General features: G+C 43.3%; 1 protein-coding gene across 1 annotated transcript in view; it reads right to left on the bottom strand.

Annotated features, from left to right (window-relative positions):
- The window catches only part of roraa (RAR-related orphan receptor A, paralog a), a 177455-nt gene that overhangs the window by 60532 nt on the left and 95273 nt on the right, over positions 1 to 21650 (bottom strand). Inside the window, exon 2 of the mRNA XM_018680516.1 lies at positions 889 to 918. Within this exon, the coding sequence (XP_018536032.1) occupies positions 889 to 918 (30 nt within the window). The remainder of the gene's footprint in view (positions 1 to 888; positions 919 to 21650) is intronic.

Below are 21650 nucleotides of genomic sequence, written 5' to 3' on the forward strand. Positions count from 1 at the left end.
CAAAAGGATAGCCTTCAGGGCTAGTTTCTTCCATTCACACAGTGGGGTATGAACACACACGCACAGATGCACACACACATACACAGACACACACTGCCGCACACTACACAAAAGCGTTTTTACATGCCTTTTCGATTGCACTTCACACGTGTCAAAATACAGTACAAATCTCTTGGAAATCATTGATTTCTACAGGTTTGACTGTTCATCAATTCTTCATGAGCAGACTGAAATTGAAAAGGCAGTGATGGTTGGAAAAAGGCAGAGCCTGTGTACTATTGTTGTAGTGCACTAAGAAGCTTTGCATCTCATATGTGAGACATGTGTCACATTCTGCGTCTGCATCTTTCAATTTTAGTGATATGATCTGTACTTGAAGAATACAAACTCTGGTAGTTAATGCAGCCTCAGAGGTTACAAACCACCACACAACACCACATCCGTGTTGTTCAGCTGCAAGGCCTTGCAGAAAACAAAGGGGAGCTTCAGCACACTGTCTGCTTCAACTGTGCATGATTATCAAGCAGTCATAAGACTGCATAGCATTTTAATTTCCTCTCTGGGGTTATCATCATATTCTCCCCAGGATGGAGATGGAGAAATACGAAATGGGGAGAGTGGAGGGCACAGATCTAAATGACGGTACTGATTTATTACAATACTAGTGAGGCAATAATATGTTTATGGGCAATGATGGACAAAAGTGTCAACCTAAACACAAACAAGATGATCTTATCTTCTCTACTGTATATGACGTATGAAGAATTTGTTTTTTTCCCCCACGTTAAGTATAGGATTTATCATGGAATTAAATGACATTTTTACAGCTTTAAACTTGTAGTGTAACAGAAACGACAAACTGAGTAATAAATACGTCTTTGTACTCACAGGTGTGTGTCTTCTTTGTTACTGAGATACCTGTGAAGAGAAAACAAACAAAAACAACAGTAAAATATTCAGCAAAAACCACAGTTTACACAGAGTGCTGCTTATGGCTGACTGATAGCGATGATGGTGATGAAGAGGGAGACCCTGTGGTCCAACAGACTGTCACTGTCCAAGGTCGCAGAGGTGGCAGGCTCGGGATAATTATGCGCGTAGACTGGTGTCTGACCTACAGCCATGCTACATCAACATCCACGACAAGGTGGCTGAAACTCTATCCTCCGTGGGCGATGAATGAAAATTTATACTAAAACAAACAACATTTGGAATGCTAATGTGTTGAGCAGCCACACTGATTGGGCCCAAGCACATGACTAAGCCCGTGGCCCAGAGCAGGATGGAGGCACTTTGACCTCAATGTTAGTTAGTTAATCCTTTATTTAAACAGGTAGTCTCATTGAGATCAGGGGCCTCTTTTTCAACAGAGAGCACGAACAAAAAAAAAAAAAAAAATGTATGTGAAAGCAGGAGACAAAAGGGTAATTCAAACACAAATGAACTGATTAAATTAATTAATTTTATTTGTACATATCATAGCATTTTAAGTTGGTTTTAAAAAGCTTGAGTGTGGAGCATCTTATTCCAGTCTTGTGAGACTGATCAGACCTGAGGCTGACTGATGAACATCCCAACATTTTATTTAATATACACTTTTCAGTGACTGAAAAGTGAAAATAATCCAGAGAGTCTTTAGGACGGAAGGAGAGACATGCCTATAGACTACATCTACACAATTAAGTAAGAACATGCTGTAATCTCTGTCCCCCCAGATTTTATATAAGTGAACATTTTCAGTTTGAGAATTGTTATACTGATCACGGATCTTGAAAATGGCATACATTTTTGAAATTAAATGAGTGGTGGAACAGGAAGGATCTAAATTATCCTCATCTCATCAGTTCAAACTAACCAATTTATTGTAAACCTCACTCTGGCTAATACAGCTCAGAGAGGAAATGTATAGTAGCAGTGGTAGAAAAGATTTGATCAACTGTATATGAGATACTGATTTGTGTGGTTGGCCAGTCTGACCAGTGTGAGTCAGACCCGGCTGAGGCTGAGGTGGATCTGGGCTTCCGCTGCTCAACGCTGCCCTTCCTCGCCCCCTTCGGGTGTCAACTCATCGAATCAGCCACTTCGGCTCTCGCTGTGGCTCCGGCTGCTCCTCCTGTCTGCAACATTGGTCTAATGCCCCAGGAGCCTGACGTGGACGGGCGCACAGCCAGCCGTGGTCCCCAGCGGCCCGCTGGATGCTCATGCTTTGCAGGGCGAGAGCACACTAATAGATCCCACTTGTCATGCGGAAGCAATGGCTAATTTTTCTACAGCTTGCATTTGAAACTCGGGGGACGGCGAGCTGACATGATTCAATAACTCTCTGTGAAAAAGGCGTCTGGCCGGAGATAACAATGTTTCAGACACGTTTGAGGGGAAACGAGTCAAAGAGCAACGAGGGGGAAAACAAATAAGCCCTTCAGCCTCCTATAGACGTACACACAGAAACACATAACCGATATCAAGTCCACTGAGCAGAAAGAGGGAAAACAGTCACCTAGGGGCCAGCAGTCTGTGATGGAGCTCTAGCATTGTTCCAGTGCTCGTGGCCAAAAGCTTCTGTTCTGTCCAACTGTGACATTACGCAAGGAGAAAATAAACAGTAATCCAGTCTTAATTCTACACTTCAATCAAAAGACGTGGAAGCCAGCGAGAGCTGATGGTCCATTAAAGAGCTGCAGTGTCAAGGTGCTGCAACATGAGGCAGCTGTAAAAGCCTGTTTTAAAGCAGTTAACTGGCTCTTTGTTTTGATGGGTAAGACAACTTCTTACACCATGTAAGGAACATAGCTGGTGCGCTCAGTGGAAACTGTATTAGGAGGAAATAGCAAATAGGCAGTTTTTTCCTGGCTTTTTGTCAGACCTTACTTACTGACACACGAAACAGACACTCTCTATTTAACAGTCTGGAGTCTGGTGACAATTAGACAGGATACATTATTTAATCTACAGTTACTTTATGTGATAGAAAGTCTACAGTACATACAGATGGTGCAAAAAGTGAGATTACACCTAAATGCCAGTGCCTGTCTTCTTCTGAAGTGTTAACCAATGTGCCTCTGCCTGACCAGAGATCTTGAAGGTTCTTAACAAGCCTTTGCTTTGCAAAATGTTTATGACAGAGGAAGTGAGAGAAACCCAAGTTAGTGTGAGGGTGTGTGTACAGTTTATGTGTGTGCTTTCACCCAAGATCAGCCACACAAACCACACTGCTGTCACTGTCTCCTTAACTGATAAAGACAAGAGGTAACATTTTTTAACAATATAAAGGCTAAAGTTCCTGATTTTCATTCTTTGATAATTATTCTATAATCTCTACATTTCTTAATTAATACACAATAATAAACACAGTTTATTGGATGAATTCTTTTTCATTAACTCTGATTCTAAGTAAACTTGTAGTGAACATATTAAATCTGAATGTCTATTTAAAGAGGGGTATTTACTGTAAAGGTACTCTGGGGAATTTTCTGTGTCAACAAACACTGTTTTCTTTAGTGGACTTTGGAGGTTTCTCACTACCAAGTATTGTGTGTATCCTTAAGGGGAAAAAAAAACCGGAAAAAAAACAACTAAATTTTGAATGCATTTACTACCTTGTGAAAATTTCCTATTTTGTTTTGACACTTTGATTGTTTAAATCATCTAGCGGTTGCCTACTTCCTCTTTTTTTGTCTACATTTCTACTTGTTATGGGGTGTTACTGGCAGTAGTTGTCAATATGCAGTAGCCACACTCCTCAGTCAGCAGAAAAGTATACCCCGTGCTCGTAGCTTGCAAGTGTATGCTCATGCGCATGCTATGGGGAACAGCTCAACAAATCATTTCTCTGCACTCCCACTGGTGGTCAAAAACTCCACAGTGTACCTTTAGCGGTTTTATTACTAAGTTAATAAATCAAGATGCACAGAAAGAGATAAAAACAAACAATTAAAACAAACATATACCTGCATGTGCAGTAAATGATAAAGTCCAAGAAACACAGAAACAGCCTGCACAGTCATTACTTGCATCTTCTGAATCAGTGTGTGTGTAAAAAGGAGTCTCCCACTCACTGATTTCCAACCAACTAATAACAGGAAAACTATTCTCTTCATTAACATGTTCTAAGTTGCAGGGGGAAAACAATTGCTGTCGTTTACAGCAAGGGCTCATTCCGCCTGTTGCTATGCAGGTTTGAGGAAGCAGGAGGGGGTGGTTAGCGGACCCACTTCCTCCTCTATGTGTCATTCAGAGCCCTGCGATTGGAGGTGGCAAGGAAAAGGGGCAACAAAGCCAATGAATGAGTCAGGCGGTGAGAAAGAAGGAGTTAGCTCTGGGCACTGACATTGGCAACGCCTGCCAGCTCATGTCTTCTCCACTGGATGGCAGGTTCAGAGGTCAGTCTGGAGGTGAAGCTCTCCTTGGCTGACAAACAGGCTGCTATAAACATGCTTACAGCTTGCAGACCACCTTTTACAAAAATCTATGTCCTTTGTTGGCATTTATTTATTTATCAAAGCAATAATAGAAATTGAAGTTAAAAGGCAAGCTAGTTGTGTGCATGAAGTTGCTGCTGAATTCTAATTTCTACATTACCATTTGTCACAGTGGTAGGAGGGACAGTTGTCACCATGTGGTCTTTGATCAGTCATATTTTCCCCTTGCATGGGTAAACAATTCAGCACATGTTCGCATGAGGCTTTGCCTATGCTATAGAGGAAGAGAGGAACTGTGCAGGCGACTGGAGGTTAACCTCCACCACATCTATCTGCAGGGGGGCACACATCCTGTAAACATGCCACTTAGACAGGAGGAGAGTGAGTCTGGGGTTTGGCAGCCACAGTGCTGCAGCCGGCTGTGGAGCACCATGCCATCGCAGGCGACTCAAAGTGACAGCGCTGTAATGAAGTCTGAGGCGCACGGCAGGCTGTACGTCATAATTTCAGGTTCCTTAAAGCCTGACAGGGAATGATTATCATGGATGGTTATTGTCACCCTGCCTCCCTGGGAGACGAGGCGTGCTCTGGGGTTGTTGCACCGTGACATTCAAAGTTACAGTCTCCTTCATATAATGGAGCTGTCCTCTCAGCGCGCTAATGGGAGCGATCCATTTAACCTGTGCCAGAAACACACAGACGAGGAAGTTCCTAATGCGAGGCCTCTCCCGTGGGGACGTCACACTCCCCCCCTGGCTGCTCCCTTCCTGCTGCTTGATTCATTGACTGGCGCTCCTCACTTATCCTCATTCACTGTTCAGTCTGGGGAGACAGGGAGGTTCGCTTCCTGCCGCCTGCTCCACATGCCACTGCTGCACGCCCGCCGCACACAAGGACACAGCCGGTGCAACAGACCCAGCTGCAGGAAGAGCCAGTGAGGGCCCAGTGAGGGACGGGCTAGACACCTACTGGAAATACGGGTCAATACCATAGGCCTTAGGAATGCTAGAAGTACACACACTCTACAGTTAATAAGGCCTCTTAGATGGAAAAAAAACTGTCAAACAATAATGAGAAGGTTTGGTTATTCTGTCTTAATGACAGCAGTTGTATGGGACTGTTAATTTTAGGCTACTCCTGAGGTTGCTGGTTAATGATGGTGGCTTAGCCATGGTCATCTTAAGAATGATAGATGGAGCCACATTCAGTAGTCCATCTTTTGACTGCTGCTGCCTGCCCGACTGACAAATGGCCGCTACATTCCTGAGAGAAAATAATTAGAAACAATTAATGTGTTTCTCTTCTTAGCCATCACAAAGCTCCAAACAGCAGCTCCAACTGTTTAGGAAGCATGTTTTGCTGTGATTTATGGAGCTGCATATATAAGAAATTCAACATAATATGAATTCAAGCTTGAAGAAAACTAGAATATTCAGGAAGTGACTTGTTTAGATAGTGCTTCAGTGATTCATACATTTATTAAAAGGGGAAAAAAAACTCTTAAAGTAAAGCAGTGGCTCAGGCGGTATAAAGAATTGCCAAAGTACAAAGATATAATGCAAGGTTGCTCTTGCATTAATGCTCATCTCATCAAAAGTCATAAAATAAGATGGATGAGCTGATTCAAGGACCTCTGTGCTGTTCTAAGTTTGGCAGTCTTTGTGAAGGCCAAGTTTCATACACAAAGTCATTTAAACAATCCTCCCTTTTGCTGTGACACACTTAGCCTTATTAGCTATTATACTGCTATAAACTATACATGCAAAAATTTAATGATTAAAAAAGCACAATGATTCTAATCAGCTGCCCCCTAATATACTAAAACACTTAATCCATGGAGAGGCCAACTCTCTGGGGAGGCTCAAGAGAAAAATGACTTCTCTGTCTCCAGGCGCTGTTATTTCTGGTCATTTCTAATTGGTTTTAACTAAAAGCAACCACTCCGAGACTCCACAGGTTACTTCAATGCATCGCTATGGAATTGTCTGCAAATAGAAGATATACATCCAAATTAGTTTTAGAGGACACCACAGTTGTCTTTCAGAAGATGAAAGGAGAAAGGTCAGGAAAAAATAAAAAGGATACATGCCTTTCTGAGAAAGGCAAGAAGTTGGAAGATCCCAATGGAAAGGTGACATTATCAGGGTGACCCTGGGATCACAGAGGCCCTGGCTGACTTGAGGTACCATGTCTCATGCACCTCGCCCCTTACAAATGTCTCCCCCTACATCTACCCCCACACCCCCCACCCCCAATGCAGTTCTGCATTGCTGGGCCTGCGAGTCTCCAGGTGAGTCCTCAGCGCTGTTTGGTGGCTCGTGAATTATACATTGCAGCAGAGGAACTGACGTGGCCCAGGAGGGCCGAGAAACAGCAGGCATGGCTGGGAGGCAGATTGAAGACTCTGACGGAATTTTAATTGTACCGCGGGGAACACGCGATAAGTGCTATTGTTATTGGTAAGACACTGCTGCACAGGTTTACTTAGCTGAGAGCTTAAAAAATGACAATCTCCCAAAAAACGACTTTGTTGTACAACGTTCAAGGCTCTAACATGGCACCAACAGCCCTACTGTTAATGACTACTCTGAAGAGAGTAGTTGGTATCACTGTTGTACTAATATTTATCACTGCGCTCTCTCTGTGCTCAGTATTTATCTGCAACACGCTCAGAGGACCATCGAAGGTTAGCTATGGTAAAGTAAAATTCATCAAACATCTACAGACTAAACAAGGAACAGCTCAATCAGAAACCACTAAGGCATAATTTCAGTACAGTACTGCAGGTAAAAAAGACAAAATGTTTTGGTTTCTGCTGCTCTGATGTTGTTCAGTCTGATCCTAGCTCTAGCTATACTACACAGCAATTCTCCTCCGAGTGTGAGCCGGTCCCATGGGGCCTGACGGATGCAGGAAGGCCCCGGGCGCTGGTCAAAGTGAGGCCAGGGGCACAGGCAGGCCTCTGTGTACTCTTTGCGCTGGCGGTTCCCAGCCCAGCGGTAATCTCCCAGTGATCCAGCCTCAACCACACATGAAACCCAATAGCCTTTCAGCCCGCACCATAAATAAAGACAAACCACATTCAGCAGACCACCCTGGCTTACTTTACTGTGACTGAGCTACACTGAACAGCAGTCTGCACAGGCCACCACTGACTGTGTTTACATACTTATATATAAAGTCTTTAACTACATAGATTTGAAATGTCAAAGGAGAGCTTATTTCAAGTGGTGTAATTACATGAAAACATAATCTAGACCTTTCTGTATATCCTTTTTATCTACAGAATGTATACAGAAAATTGCATCACAATTCCCATTATTATAATGTAGAGGTTAGAGGTTGCTCTACTGTACCTCTCTAGTAGACAACAGTAATGTTCCCCAGAGACAACACGTGTGAATTTCTATTCACATTACAGTATATTACCTTAGCCCAATACAGGTTGAAATCTAAAGGGGGAATACAATTACCCACGACTCCTGAGGCATACACTCCAGTTACGCACTTTTTACAATAATGGGTTGTAAGAGTTATACAGTTGGCCAATAGAGATGTTCTCCCCTGGGCTAACCTACTCAGAAGAGCTTAAATATTCAAGACATGCAGCGCACTGCAGTTAAATGAAGACAATCTTAGACCTACAGGTGCTTGAGATTGCATTTTTTTCCTTGCTTGTTTTGTTTTTCTCTTTGGTTTCTATGTGTGGTTGCAAAGGATGATTCACAGGCCATCTACTCAAGGAAACCACAGCAGTAGACTGCTTTTGCCAAATGTGTCGTTTTAACAGATGAAGTGTTGCTCAAGATTTGTTTATTCAACTCTCCAGTCCGAGCTCAGTGTGTGTTTCATGTCGTCTCAAGAACGGCAGTTGCAGAAAACGGCATTAGAATAGATGAGTTGATGTGTGCTCTGACAGTTAGTGACAATCTGTTACCAGAGCTGTCCAAGCTCTGTCAATAGGCTGTACCTGCAAGACTGCTTGTATAATCACCTGGGGGGGTTGGAAGACTAGAGCTCTGATGACAAACTAATGTCAGCTAATATCAGCTCTACAAAGGCTGACTCAGAAATATATTGGAACCCTTTCATTACTATCACTCATTCAGTCTCAAATCTCATCCAGTAAAGTACAGTACAGCAGGCACTTGTCTAATGAACAAGGGTCTATTGGGAAGGATCAGTCTGTGTGAGTGTGTTGGAAGTCAAGGTCCCACAACAGTGGACTCGTGGCTCTGCTGATAAGGACTTGGCTGTAATTGCTCAAAAGGGAGGGAACTGCAGCCCCATTAGGTCTGGTCTTAGCACTTGCCAATAAGCCAAACTGCCCCTCTGAAGCCTCCCATGTAATGAAAACTTCCTCTGAGATGAATTACATGTCTGTCAATCCACTAATTAATATCATGGACTTGTCTTTTTCGCTTCTCCGCAGTAACGAACTGAGTCAGAGAGAGACGGCTGAGGCAATTGAGGTATTTCTGAGCACTGGAGGACATAAAGGAAGGAAGAGCAGAGGCAAACTAGCTGAGCGCGCTGCTACTGTGATTCACTGCAGTCATGGTCGGCACTTAGTGCAGCATCTATTTTTCATGTATTTCATAATTAAAACCTGCGAGTTCTGTAAGCCCTCCATGCTCCATGCAGATCAAAGGTAGTCCTATTAGCAGGGAGTTCATCAGTGGAGCCACTCTTCCATTTCCAGGCAACAGAGCCATGCTTAAAGCACAAATACCCTGTAATTACACACATGTGCGATAACGGGACAGCCACGGAGCTGGACTATGATTAATAGAACACAGATCACAGTTTCCTCCTCCTTTTTCAAAGCTAACACAACAGAGGACTTTACACACAAGGATAATCCATGCGTAGCAGATAAAGAGGTTGATGAAAGACTGAATACATATTTCACACATCGCCTCTTGTGGTGCAGGTGGAGTGTGCTTCAGTTTGTTGCCTTCTCCCTCCCCACTGCATTCTCTATGTAAATGTAATCGGAGGATAACACGGGATAAAGCACTGCAGAGCAGAGACATGATGCCTCCCTTCTGCGGGGATAGAGGGATACAAACCTACCTCACATGTTGTAATCAACACAGTGAGCTGTCTTGCGTTATTTATTTGTCCCATTGACTCCTAGGTAACTTGACGCCACAGGGTGCGCTGTCTGGATGCACAGCCTGTGAGGGATACTTTCCACCGACATTGTAACTAGACAGCTGATAAACACAGGGATCCTATCTGTTCGTCATTTTGAAATAATACTGTATATGTCTGTGGTTCCGAGCCTTTTTGGCTCGTGGCCCCTTAAAACAAAGAAGCGTCTGCTTGCAAACCCTCTTCACAGGTTGTGACCAGTTAAACTAAAGAATGATTTTTTCCCCTTATTTTATCTGATTATTTTTCTCAGAATAAATGACACTAAAGTGAAATGACCCATACACATTTAGCAGTGGTAATATGCTACAGAGTATTTCTATGACTACTTTTTTCATTATTTCTGTGTGTCTTAGCAATACCACATTTAATGTTACAAATAATTCCAATTAATTTACATACTGTTGGGTGGTTTAATTTTAAGTATGAATAGAACTTACTTCTGAAATGCATTGGAGTAGAAGTATGCAGCAGCATAAAAAGTAACACACAATGGTGCTCAAATACAGTACTTGAATAAATATACTTAGTTAATTTCTACCAAACAATAAGCTCATATAGCGATTTAAAATGTATACACAATTCATATCTAAAAAAAATCTACCCACTGTATCTTGCCGTTACAAAGCTTCCTGCTGTCGATGGGGTTATTCTTATGCCATTGCATAACAATGTCAGTGAAAGAACTTGTGGTGAAGTCATATGAAAGAGGAACTATAATTAGCCATACTAGCATTTGCACACTCATGGGCATAGCAGCTGAGTTGTTTGTGCTTTCTTTCTTACCAAAAGCATAACAAATCTCCACTCCAGAGCCAAGTTAACAGTAGGGAGCAAACTACTGAACTTCCTGCAGGCTCAGGAGGTCAGTTACAGTTCACGGTACAATTGCCCTGCACTAACAAACTGGACAAGGTAACAGGAAGGGCTGGTTGGTTTATTGAGTAGGGAGATGACAATCCTAATATACACTTCTAATGTTACACGATAAAAACATGGCATTTGTCCAGGAGGCACAGCAAGATAACACATCCTACAGTGAGGCCAGGTTACACAGAGGACAGACATAGGGCAGGGAGTTTTGCACTTTACACAAGGGAAACATCCAATCAGCTTCAGCAATCATAATACTGGCCTATAACAAAGGCAGTTCTAACCTTCCCTGTGGTGTTCAGTGTAAACTTTGTGGAATACTGCACATTTCAGTAAATGCTTTAAAAAAAAAAAAAAACTACATTACATTATTCTTACACAGCTGTCACCATTGTGATACATGTAGTCATCCAGACATGTGCTATGAAGGGCATGCAGAATACACAAATGGCCAAACAGACATCCTCAGCATATGCACAAGCAGCCCACTGACACTTGCAGGTGACACTGCAATCATAAAGTCAGGAGAGGTCTGAGGTTGAGCCTGGGACTGCATCTATACTGCAGCCGCAGCCATACATTCTCAGCAATATGAAAGCTTGGAGCCCTGGCCAGCAGTAATAATTAATAGCATAGTCTATAAGCATTCCATTAGGTGCAAGCAGCTGTCATAAACATCTTAATTAATTTACAAAGCAAGCAACTGGGGAATTATGGCGACGTAAAAATCTGCTTCCCTCTGCCGCTCCATAGCACTGGAACAGATCGGGCTTTTAAATTTTTAAACATGCCTTTCATGTTCTCTAGAGCACTAAAAAGCCTTTGAACAGTCAGCTTGTTAGGAGATGCACCTAGCAGCCCAGTACCTACGGGTCGTCTTGCTATTCTTTTCATACAGTGACAAGAGGTTTTGGGCTTCTCTTTGCTGCTCCAGCTTGACTCAAGGAATCTATCTCTTCCTGTACGCTTATCGGCCCTCCCTCGTCTTTTCTTTGTCTGAGTGACATAACTGCACTGTGTTTTTCTGTCAGATACTCCATCTGAGCTCTCTCTGTCCATCTCTCTCAGTTTGCTTACAGTATGTTTGTATAGAAGGATAAAATACAAACATTTACTGGATAATCTATGGATGAGATTAACAGTTTGTTTTAATCATTTCTCCCTAAATCCCAGCTACAGATTTTCTATCAGACACAAAACAAAAACTTCCCACTGCCTTATGTAAGAGGGACATCCTCCTGAGGAAACTGGATGCTGCAGCTGGGGGACAGAGGCAAAAGAGCGAGGATGCCACTCATGCACTGCTCTGTAATCTGGACAGTATAGTGCCAAAGTAAAGGTCAGAGTGTTGTGGTAAAAAACTCTCTTCCTTACCTGCTCTCCCTCAGAGAGGGCAAGATTAGACTGGCCACTCCATTATAGGAGAAAGGCTTAAGAGCATTTCCACTTTCAGAGCTAGGATATCAGCAGCTTCTGACACTAAGCAGGGCTGACCTATCATTTTGGAGGGGGGGCTGAGTGGAGGGTATCAGCTGTCTGCCCAGCAATACAGTTGAGTCTGGGCTAAAATCTTTTTTTTTTCCCTGACCACTACAGTCTTTTCAAAGAAATATACCGCACACTGAGGCGACAGTGCAAGTGTGATTATTCTATTAAGAAACAGGGCCAGCACCTCCTCATGTCGTTAATAGATATGCATTCACTATCTGTAATTATGAATCAATTTAAGTATGCATAACAACCACAGTATGCCATTTACCAAGCAGACATTGAATTTTAATGTGCCCATTACTCTCTGATGATATCCAGGCATCACATATCCCTTTTTTCTCACTCTCATTCTAACCTGTCTCTTCCACCCCATCTCTCTCCATTTCAGCCCATGCCATATTTGCTTAACCCAGCCAGTGTGACAGCACTCAATGCTAAAGCACTCCCAAGGCAGATGATCAAAGTCAGCAGTCAATTCACATTACAATGCATTGATTTGATGTTTCCTAACCTCCCAGGCCTTTCTCTAATGCTGCCAAGGACCTTCAGGATATTTCAGAGCGTACCTCCTTTCCCAGCTTTTCTCTGTCTCTCTCGCTGTGTGTGTGTGTGTGTGTGTGTGTGTGTGTGTGTATGTGTACAATGTCTGCAACTGAAAATATGGTTGACAGAGATGTTTCTCTGGTCATGTTTGTATATGATTCGAGTCTATATTCTGTCTGGTTCAAAAACATGCGGTTTAAAAATAACAGACCTAATTCAAAGCCCAGCAGTAATTCTTGGGAGGCCGACTACTTCAAAACCACCTTCCTTTTACAATGTAATTATTGCCCTTCACTCACCTGCTGTTTCAAATATTGTTTTAGAGTAAATCACCCCCTTGTTCTCATATACCACACTTCGTTTGCTCCTCATCATTTATTCATTTGCAATTCTTTATTGAGTTGGCTTCTATGCTTTAGTGACTGCCATTTCCCTCTGAGGGGATGTTCAGAGCACTTCCATGTTTTATTCAATTATAAAAACCTAATATGGTGGAAAGGTGTGCGTGGCGCTCACTCATAACCATGCATTATTTCACACATATTTATTCTGCCTCTCCTGTTGTTGGGTGGCAGAGACTTGCTGCCTAAACAGATACAAGCTCTTTTGTGTCTGCCCCTTGACCCCGAGGTCTGCGGGGTTATTAAGAGTCACAGACAGAAGGAGAGGCAGAGCCACTGTATCCGTGTATAACAACTGAATCTATTGCATCTGTCTTGCTTTTGGAATGGAAGACAGTTACTTTGTTTTTTTTTCCCACTCAGAGGTTGTCAAAATGCGTAAGCATCATGGCCATGGCACAGTGACACACTGACCTACAAGCACAAAGGCGAACTTTGTCTGCCTTGATAAACACACACACACACACACAAACACACACAGAAAGAGCAAGAGAGAGGAGAAGGAGAGAGAGAAAGAGAGGGAGAGAGTGCAAAAAAGAGAAAGGAGGAGAAATAAGAGCTATTGATTTATGTAAGAGCGGCATTCCTTAAACAGCATTAGTCATCATGGTTGTGTGCAGCAAGCTGGCTCTTTAATTATGCCTCAGAAGCCAGACAAACTCAGTGCCGCGTGAAGAGCGCCTATTGATTTCTGCCTGGCAGATGGGACACACTTACTTATAACAATTCACAGACCGTGTGGATGATCAGGAAGACAGAGACGCTGCTTACCTCCTATTCAATCTACAGAGCAACAACAGAGCAACTGTTAAGGCTGGCCATTGGGGCAGGTAAGGCGGACTTGAAGGGCATGTTGGGCCAGGCTACAGGGGCAAGAGAGCCTGTTGTCTCCACTGCAACTGTAACCGACAGGTGAGTGGCGCCTGAGATGAGCTACGTGTTACTGTGTAAAGAGTGGCTTAAATGACAGGATAATGATGGAATAAGAGGGTTATTCACACATGGTTTGTGATTGGTGTTTTGATGTATAGTACACAGTAAGGCTACAACAAACTTTTTTTTCACAGATTAATCATTTTTGGGATTTTTATTGATTGAGTAACTCTAATGTCAAATGATAATGAAAAATTCCAACAATGACTTCATTAAGTTTCTTTTTTTTCTGACCAACAAGCTAAAACCCAAAGAAATTCACTGTTTAAATAATAATATACAAAACAGAAAGCAGCAAGTGTTCTCATTTGAGAGGCTGGAACCAGTACGTTTCCTATTTTTGCTTGATAAATACTTGAATAAACTGATATTAAGAACTGTTAACTGATTCTCTGTCCTCCTAATAATCATTCAATTGACGTCTTTCATCACTGCTGCATTAAATGAGTTTCTGTTTGGTTCCTGTATATAGTATGTATGTGTGTATGTGTGTGTGTGTGTGTGTGTGTGTGTGTGTGTGTGAATGGATGAGAGAGAAAGAAAGAGAAAGATGGAGTATGTTTTGTCTGCTCCACACAGTTACATACGGTTAGTTCTGCCCAAAAGACCAGCTCTCAAGAGCCAGAAGGATATTTAGAGGATATAATAAAAAATTACTGTAAGAACAGACATCTAACACTATGGTGTAGGCCGCTTAATACATTAAATCTGCTGTAGGATATTCAAATGTCCCAATTAAATATCAAATAATCCATATCAAATACTAAACACACATAGAAAGCTTTAGTATAAAAGTCCATCTGTCTTGCTGGTATGCCTTTTTTGGAGCTGACTGCTCATCTTCTGTGAGGTCTGCGTTTTAAAGTGCCACTCCATTGTTATTTTATGAGAAGGACTGAACACAGAAGCCGGAGCATCGTCTGAGCCGTGCAGGGAGAATTCCCCTGCATGGCTACACAATACACAGACAGCACATTTAGAGATGTCAGCCCCTAACTAGAGAACAGTCAGTGAGGTGAACCCACTAACCCCATGTCTTTGCCATGTCTAGCCGGGCTGCTCTGGAAACCCCAGTTAAAAATGCATTTGGTGTAGCTGATGCGGCAGGGGCAGACTGCGCCGCTATAGGCATGCCAGGCTAGTGAGCTCACATGTGCCACTCACAACCCCTGGTTAGTGAAATGTCACTACTGTATGCCTCATCACCGCTGCAGCCCCCCACCTCACTGCACTTACATAATTTACACAAGCAAAGGGAGGGGAGGACAGCATGGGTGGATGGGGTGGGGTTGGGGGAGCGGTTTGCTGAGCTATGGGGCAGGGGGGTGGGGGAGCTCACATCCAATTGCGTTTGGCCATGTGGAGAGACAAATACGGCGGCATGAGGGGAGCCTGTGCCACAGCGGGCCTTGATGACTACACGCTGAGACGCCTCTACGACATGCTGATAGACAGTAGAAAGGCCCCACCCCTCCTTTGCATTTACGAAGTCAAGCGGAATATAGACGCAACAGGAACAAGGCAGAGAGTCTGAGCACATTAGAGGCGCACTGATCCAAGACCATGGCATGGTTATTTATTAATCAGCTGAGCTTAGCTAACTGCCTGCTTAGATGAACAGCACAAGCCTGTGGTACACTGCAGCATCAGCCCCAAGACAGCAAAACTGTTGACATAATGCAACTTAAAATACATGATGCGTTGACTTCAGATAAAGCTGTTTCCTGCAGCAATTTTGCATTTCCTTATATTTTCACGTAGCATGCATCAGTTTTCCATTAATGCTCATGGAGAGTGTGAAAATAATACAATCTAACACAGTGAGCACACAATCTAAAGCTTAGCACTGTAAATCTATTTATGCTTATTTGGCTGCAAAACAAAACGTTACTATGTGATCCAAAGTAAATACTGTCAGAGTGTACAGCAAACAAAGAATGTTTGCCCATTTGCACATTATTCATCTCCTACGGTGAAGTCAGTGATGAGTAACAGCATGGCGATGTTGTCAGTAAATACACTCTAACATACACAAAATCACCCCTTTCATGTTGTACTTTTGGAGTTCACTGGCACCACAACACTGTGCGCTGACAATGTTTTTTTGCCAATTTCAACACCTCACAGTTGGGGTGTCAGCACATTGAAATGGTGTTGAGAAACATAGCCTTTTAACTGAGAAGAAACATCTCTTGGAGAAAAAAAAGGGGAGAAAAAGAAAAACAGAATGGGATGCAATTCTCCAGAGTGTATCCCCCTCATGTCTCTTCTACTGTTTTTTTGGCAGGCCTGGGTAATACACAGGAAAGCACTGGCACACAACACTCTCTCTACCTGAACACAAAGGGAAACATCTCAGCCTGGAGTTTGGGGCTTCAGAGACTAATAGGAGGTTTGCACATCACCATGGGGAAAAATGAGCGTTGGGCTTTCCATTGGCTTATACTGTTGATGCAAGCTTTACAGACTGAAGTGTTTTTCCTAAGTCCTTCATTACTTCAGGAGCCATTTACCGAGGTGCCACGAAGGAGTGATGGAGGCTTCTGAAAACATTTGGGGAACAGGCAGCGAACAGGAGAGGGAGAAAGTTGATGTGGTCATTACTAGACACTTCCTTTCATCATTTCTGAGACTACCTCGCACACACTCTTTTTTCTCCCAGACTTCTGCAGCACTGAGCTGGGAGAGCCTAAGCCTCTTGGACAGTTCATTTAGGATAATGCAATGATGAGAAATGGGGAAGGGGGGTGGGGTGGGTTGGAAGTCTTGTGTGTGTGCGCGCCAAATCGTGTCTGATAAATGTTTCTTTTCAAAATGTCTCCTCTGACTCAAACACATCTCAAGCAAGATGCAAAACATGTCAGCAAAGACAAGAATAATTATTTTCATAACCTGCTGGAACATAAAAAGGCAATCTAAAGTGTAGACATATAATTATTTTATGAATTCAAATGAACAACACAAAAAGGATATTTCAAAGAAATTTTCACATAAAAAAGATGGAGCAGAAATTATCTAGGGGCTTTTTTCCCTTTCTTCAGACTTCAGAAAAGAGAAATTTATTTCTGCCTTCATCTCTAAATTGGATGCAATTTATTGCCTCTCCAAAGCACATTTTTCACTGGCTTGCAGGATCCATGGGCCATGGCAGGCAATGCGTATCTGCCCGCCTCCCCTGGCCTCGGGTGCTAATATGTGGAAACTGGCCTGGGGATATGGAGCCCAACCAATGGAAGAGGAGGCAGAGGGACAGAGGAGAGAATCAATCCCTAATCGCTGAGGAGTAGGAGGGGTGAAGAGGAAGTGAAGAAAAAAAAATCAGGAGAGAGAAAAGACAGAAAGCAGTGTGTTTACCAGCAGACATTTGGGTGCTGTCAGCTGACTGCAAGAGCTCTGGGATGTCAAAGAAAGAAAAGGGAGTTATATAACCAGGCTGTTAAAGCAGGAGGAGAGAGTGAGAGAGACAGACAGACAGAGATGGAGACAGAGAACAAGAGAGGGACCAGGAAGGGGAGAGAAAAAAAAAACCATCGCCACTTAAAGTGACAGGGACAACATGATCAAAGCAAAAGCAAACATGGTACATGGTGCTGCCTGCACAGACACCAGACACGGGCAGGTGAGTGTCCGACGAGAGCAGATCTCTGGTGACTAGTTAAAAATGCAAGCGCCACACAGATGTGTACACAGGTCAGAGGTTATTACATCCATCATGTATGCATTATCTTGGCACAAGGTCTCGTGTAAGCAATGCTTGCGTGCCCCTGAAGCCACACGGTTGCCTGGTTACTGCTGCACTGTGAAGCTTTTTGGGATTCGTCCAGCTCAACAGAATCTCAGATAGTCCGAGCCACACCACGAGCCAATACCTACTAAGGCCGCTAATAGCCTCTAAAAGTCCACTCAACCCTTCGGTGCCCACCCATCGACTACCATTACACTTTACCATTACAATGCTTTACACTTGAGCTGGACTACATCAATTTGGTATGTGGCTTACTGTAACATAAGAAATAATTTTATAGTCTCCTCTGCGGACGATACAAAACAGGAGCTTAATTCTAGAAATCTGTTCCGTTTGACACCACACACGTTGCGCCGCCACATGTAAACATTAAGTACAGTTAGCTCAAGGTGCATTCTGTCCTGTGACCTTGCTGTTACACATCCGCAGAGCAATGAATAACTATCGCATTTCTTTGGCTGACAGCTGACACCAAGAGGCCCAGGTGATATACGAGACATGACAAGTGATTCTAATTAAATGTAGAGCTTGTGGATGTAAAGTGGCAGGAAGGGAACAAATCCTGTCCAGGCAGCAAGCGGCAAAGCGGCATGCCTTGCTCCAAACGAGATGAGCTGGGCTGTCAGGGCTGCCTCAGCCGTCCTGTAAACCTGGGCCCAGCTCCCCAGGGGGACTGACAGGTTTCAGCTGGAGGGGAGAAGGCACACCGCAAGCCTCCTGCCCTTCCCGCAACGACAAACACATGACACACAAACAGGCAGTTCTGATGCAAAGCAAAAGCCATGTGGACCTTGTGCATTTGTCACATAACTGTGTACTAACAAGACACAAAGCTTGGCCGTCTGCATCCCCAGCCCAGATGAAGTCTGTCACGGATGCGTCAGCTCCGGTGCGATTCGGTAACTAAGTAGAAAAACAGGCTACAATCGCAAAGAATCAATAGATACAGGAAGGAAGACACCTCTGTTGATGCTGCATCCCGCTTGTATTTTCACCAAGAATGTATTCATCCAGCTCAGGTTGAGAACAAAAGACTAGACGTGGTGAGAGTTTTTTTTTTTTTTTCACAGACAGCAGGTTTGTTTTTTTCAGGACACGGCAGAGGACCCAATGGTACTCAAGGCAAACATGAGTGTGTCAGTATGTGACACAGGACTGCACTTTACAGAGGACACTCACGGGGCCTTCAGCTTCCCAATCAGACCCCCGGAGACAAGCTTCACCAAATCAGTTAACCTTTGACCCATGTGGAACAACTAAGGTCTCGAGAGTCACGGTCAGCCAGCTAAAAGACAATGTACATCACGCTCTTTTCGACCGACAGAAGCAGTTACATTGGCTGGCATCTGTCCACTCCAGAAAATGAGGGAACAGCGGTCTATCATAAGCCCATCTAATGCTGGCCAGGAAATATTTCTTTGATAATACAAAGTCATGGCTCAGTGCTTTCTGTTCTCTCCAGCAAAGCAGGGCCTGACTTGATACATCTGGCTTACAACCTGTCGATTTTTCCACTATGGCAGTATAATGTAATGTCTTCAGCATGACGCTCAAAATGATTTAAACACATTGTGCATTCAAATATCTGCACTTTGTAGTTGTTGGTTGGTGAAATGTGTTTTTCATTTCAGTGTTCCAGGAATATACATGAACTTTTTAAGCCTGGGAATCTCTCCTGCAGGTTATTCACTGCAGAAATGATTGTCACGCACTGTATCTGGCCACAAGACAGATGCTAATGAAAAGATCTACCCTGAAGAAGGCTGGAAATATATTTAATGCAGATTTCAATTTGAAGCAGTCATCATTTTCATGAACAACATCAACACACATGGTTCTAGTATCGACTATATGTAGATGTAGTAGTCGTCTGTGTAGCAGCTTATTACAACCCAAAGTTATGTTTTATTATTAGGTGATAATGGTGTAGCGTGCCTGCTGCTGGTTTGCTGCTATGGGTCGTATGCAAGTGTAGGGACAAACGACCTACATAGTTGTTGCAGTGGGGGGCTTGTTGCATTATGTGTCCTCAAATGTGATCCGAGGACAAATACCAAACTTTCTTAATTCTTAATGTAAAATTTTAATAAACTGACATAAGGAGATATATTTAATGGCGGGTGCCCATCATTAATGTTATTACCCTGTGAGAATATATCTCATGATTACTGGGCAAAGTGGGAACATATTTATGATGCCATGAGGCAGTTAGCTTAGCTTAGCATAAGACTGGAAGCCATTCCTCAGGATTAAGTAAAGGCCTGCTAATAAGGTTGAGAGAGCAGAGAGCAAGAGAGAAAGATCAATTTTATGTGCATATTTTTTCCTCTGGAATGTATGTAACTCAAGATGACCCCCCCCCCCAAAAAAAAAAAAAAACAAAAAAAAAAACAAACAAACAAACAAACAAACAAACAAACAGAAATGTAAATTCATTTAATTTGTTTCTGGAGAAGTGCATCCTTTTTTGGTTTTGTGTAGTCAAGTTTAATGCGCCTTTCATTTGCGACATCTGTCTTTTTCAGATGCTTACTGCTGGGCCCCAGTCAATTTACTTTTCTTTGGCCCTCAGCAACCAGACCCTTCACTTTGCCCCGCCCCCTGTCCAGCCCACAATCCCTCTATTTTGGGTGTCTCACAAAGCCGCTGATGTGATTAGAGAGGATGATGATTACAGTTACATAACAGAATCAAATTAATTTGTGGCCCTGAACACAGCAGTGGCAGCAGGAAATCACTCAAGCTCTCAAATCTCCCTTTCTCTTGGTCGCTCCTGTGTTCCCTATCTTCACGCAACAACCCCCCCCCACCCCCACCCCCCCTTTCCCTGCACTCGCTGCCCCCTCCTAGAACACACAGACACACCCCTCTCTCCTCCCTGCCCCTCCCTCTAGTCAATTAAAGTCACATCGAGGGATTAAAAGGAAGTAGGTCAGTGGAGCATTGCTGGGGGAAAAAAAAATGCAACAAACCACGTCAGAAGTCACTGTGTCGACCTTGTGAAACACAAACCAAACTAGCAGCGGCTTGTGATCTCATCCTGCTTCGACCAATGCTGGGGCTCCTCGCGGAAGCCAGGTTCAAATCCCACGGACCCAAGCTTTGCCCTCACCTTGATTTCTCTGCAGCTCACAGGAAACCCCCTGGAGGGCAGCCTAGGGAGCTGGGCTTTGGTGGCGGACACTTGATACCCTCTACAGAAAGCTTTGTCTCCAGTCCCCCGAACAGATCCTCTTCAAATGCAGGATTATAGCAGTGCTACAGGCAATGAGAGCCCCATAGCTCCACTGCAAGGAGACAATGCCAATAGCCACCATGCAAGGCAGAAACAATACTCATGCTGTGACACTTTTATATCCCTTTCATACAGCGGATGCACATATGATGGATTATCTTTAATCAAGTTCATACTGGAGAAGTCGGGCAGCACAGATTAATCCATTTCTTTTACTGTTAACACTCTCAGATTTGTATTTGTGGTTCCATATGCATTGCTGATAAATAACATATTAACAATGAATTACATCACATTCTGTAAATGGCAAATAAAGCTCAAGGTGCAGGATGCAGGTCTTAGCTTTTTAACTACAAAAAAAACAAAACTTTACATCTTTGCTGACAATTTTCAAGTGACTTCTGTACAGAAATAGATTTTCTGATATATTTTACCACCATTTCAGGCAGCCATTGGTTTCCGTTCATTTCTATGTGATGTGCAAATCAATGGGCACAATCTGCAGCACATGTGATGGCCATTTGATCAATCTCCAACGCAGGTTTAACCTGCCCAACTGTTTCCGTCTGAATGCAGCATTAGAAGTGGCCTCCACTGTGTGATGGAAACTCAGCAGGGGAAAGGCCTCGCTTGTGCTGTGCCATGACAGAGTGGTGCTGCTGTCAACATATTGTACTGTATTTGTCCAACTTAATCAGCCTCACACTCACAACACACCATACAGGAGTGAATAATAATGGGAAACAAAGTAACAAGCTTGTCATCGCTGCACATTAACAAGTGAAAATTATCTTAGCTAGCTCCATGCTCACCAGCTGTGAACGTCTTGACAAACAATGTAAAAAAGGCTTTTT

Source organism: Lates calcarifer, linkage group LG10 (genome assembly GCF_001640805.2).
Source record: "Lates calcarifer isolate ASB-BC8 linkage group LG10, TLL_Latcal_v3, whole genome shotgun sequence".
Taxonomy (NCBI): Eukaryota; Metazoa; Chordata; class Actinopteri; family Centropomidae; genus Lates; species Lates calcarifer.